General features: G+C 49.6%; 1 protein-coding gene across 1 annotated transcript; it reads left to right on the top strand.

The window, feature by feature from the left end:
* Positions 1-994: 994 nt before the first annotated feature.
* On the top strand, positions 995-1897 carry LOC121792703. The gene has a single exon (XM_042191129.1). The coding sequence runs from the start codon at positions 995-997 to the stop codon at positions 1895-1897; it is 903 nt and encodes a 300-aa protein (XP_042047063.1).
* The last annotated feature ends 285 nt before the right edge of the window (positions 1898-2182 follow it).

Genomic DNA, 2182 nt, shown 5'->3' with positions numbered 1-2182 from the left:
TTCGGGAAATTCAAATATTGGGAGGTCTATATTGTGGTGCAGACTTCGGCCAAGTTCACTGCGAGTGTTGAATCTGGCTGGCCAAAGCGGACGAAGATCAGCGCCTCCGGGGAGTACAGTAGCAGTGCTGGTTCCCACAACTCCCCCCGCCGAGGCAGAGTTCCCGACTCCCACATCGTCGGGCCGCCGCTGTCGCCCGGTTGGGCAAAAGTCCCCGGCGCGGATGGTTGAATGGCGCCAATCGACCGACCGCCATTACAAGCGGTCGCTTAAGGATATCATCAACAATATGCGATGCGATTGGGGGTTCGGAGACATGTCGGAGAGTGACGACGAGGGGGGGTGGCGGCGGCGGGAATGATGAGGGGACTGGCGGTGGGGACTCCGAGGAGTGAGATGGCGGTTTTTTTAACAATGTAATTTTTTTAATAATTATGTATTTTTTTAATTAAGTATGTTTTTTTTAAATAAAGTTGTTTCATTTTCCTTGTATTTGTGTCGAAATTTTAATTCCGTAAATTGTTTAATTTGTGAATTTTTATTGTGGGAAGTCCGTTGGGATGTCCGCCACTGTGCAGTGGGATGTCAGTATGACGTAGCATCCGCAGTGGGATGTCCGTATGACGTGGCATGAGGTGTTTTTGGGATGTCCGCCGGGACATCCGCGCCACCGCTAATGCTCTAAGAAGATTATGAAGTTGATGCGTAGATGAAGTTGAAAATAAACGTGTATGAAAGGGTAAACGGTTGCAGGCATGCATAGCGAGTGAGAGGTACGGGAATAAATGAGAGGCACACGTGATGCGTGTGTAGGCTCCACCATAACAGAAACACCTCCACATGACTGAATCTCCTCCCCTCCCAACACCTCCAGCTGTATTTATTCGCATATCGCAACCCAAACCACCATATAAATACACACACACACTACTCTTCCCCTTCAAACAAACATCTCCTTTTTCCCCCTTTCTTCACAAACACAAAAATCAAAACAATGGCACCCAAAATGGTGACCAGTTTCCGCCGCTCCCTCTCCTTCCCCAACCCTCCCCCAGCACCCAAACCACGCACCGCCATCCACGTCAGATCCGCCAGTCTCCCGTGCCGGACGCACCCGATCATTTCTCACCTCCGCGACGAGATCTCCGAGCTCCACTCCTGGTCCGCCGACGCCCGCACCTCCGCCTGGCTCTGCGACGGCCTCCGCCGCCTCAAGTCCGTCCACGAGTCTCTCGACGACCTCCTCCACCTCCCGCAGACGCGCGACTCCCTCCGCGGCGCCGACTGCTCCGAATCCAATCACCTCATCGAGAAGCTTCTCGAAGACTTCCTTCGCTTCGTCGACGTCCACGGAACCTTCCAGACGCTCCTCCTCCGCCTCAAGGAGGAGCACTCCGCCGCGCAGATCGCCGTCCGGAGGAAGGACGAAGCCGGTGTCGCGGCGCGATCGAAAAATCTCGGCAAAATCGCCAAGGAGATCGGGAAGCTCTCCTCCGATTTCGCATCCGTCGGGAAATCAGCGGATCCGCCGCGGAAGGTGTATGACGAAGAGGCGGAGATACTGGACGTGATCGACGGTGTGGTGGAGGCGACGGTGGCGGTTTCTAATGCGCTTTTCGGCGGGATCTCGAGCTCGGCGGCTTTTCGGAAGGCACCCTGCATGGGGTTGGGGTTTGGGAGGAAAACGAAAAGCGTGAAAGTTGAAGGAGGGATTCGTGAATTCCGAGAGTTGGATTTGGAGAATTTGAGGAAGAAAGCGGAGGAAGATGTGAAGAATGCGTCGAAGAAAATGCGTGAAATGGAAGATCGGATTTTGGAGATTGAAGAGTGTGGAGAGAGGGCGTTTCGGAGCTTGATTAACACTAGGGTTTCATTGCTCAATGTACTCACACAATAGTCATGACATTTTAGAAACAAAACAAATGAAATTTTACAGTTCAATTTTTTTTTGTTTCATATATTTTGATGTTATAGAATACTAGTATGATATATACACTGTATAGTTACGATTTAATATTGATCTTGAACATAATATGAATTCCATTTTGTCCATATCAGTCTAATTCCTCATTTGAGTTTGAGTTCACAGAATAAATGAATAACCGTTATGGATAATATCAATAGCTCTGATTAGCCTATTTGCTTAATAAAAGTGGAGTAATTTCAACCATAAAAATAAAAA

Source organism: Salvia splendens, chromosome 1 (genome assembly GCF_004379255.2).
Source record: "Salvia splendens isolate huo1 chromosome 1, SspV2, whole genome shotgun sequence".
Lineage (NCBI taxonomy): Eukaryota > Viridiplantae > Streptophyta > Magnoliopsida > Lamiales > Lamiaceae > Salvia > Salvia splendens.
This window is presented reverse-complemented; position numbering and strand designations above follow the sequence as displayed.

What these genes read in the sequence shown, in the direction of transcription:
- LOC121792703 (XM_042191129.1), top strand. Translation starts at nt 995, where the DNA reads ATGGCACCCAAAATGGTGACCAGTTTCCGCCGCTCCCTCTCCTTCCCC.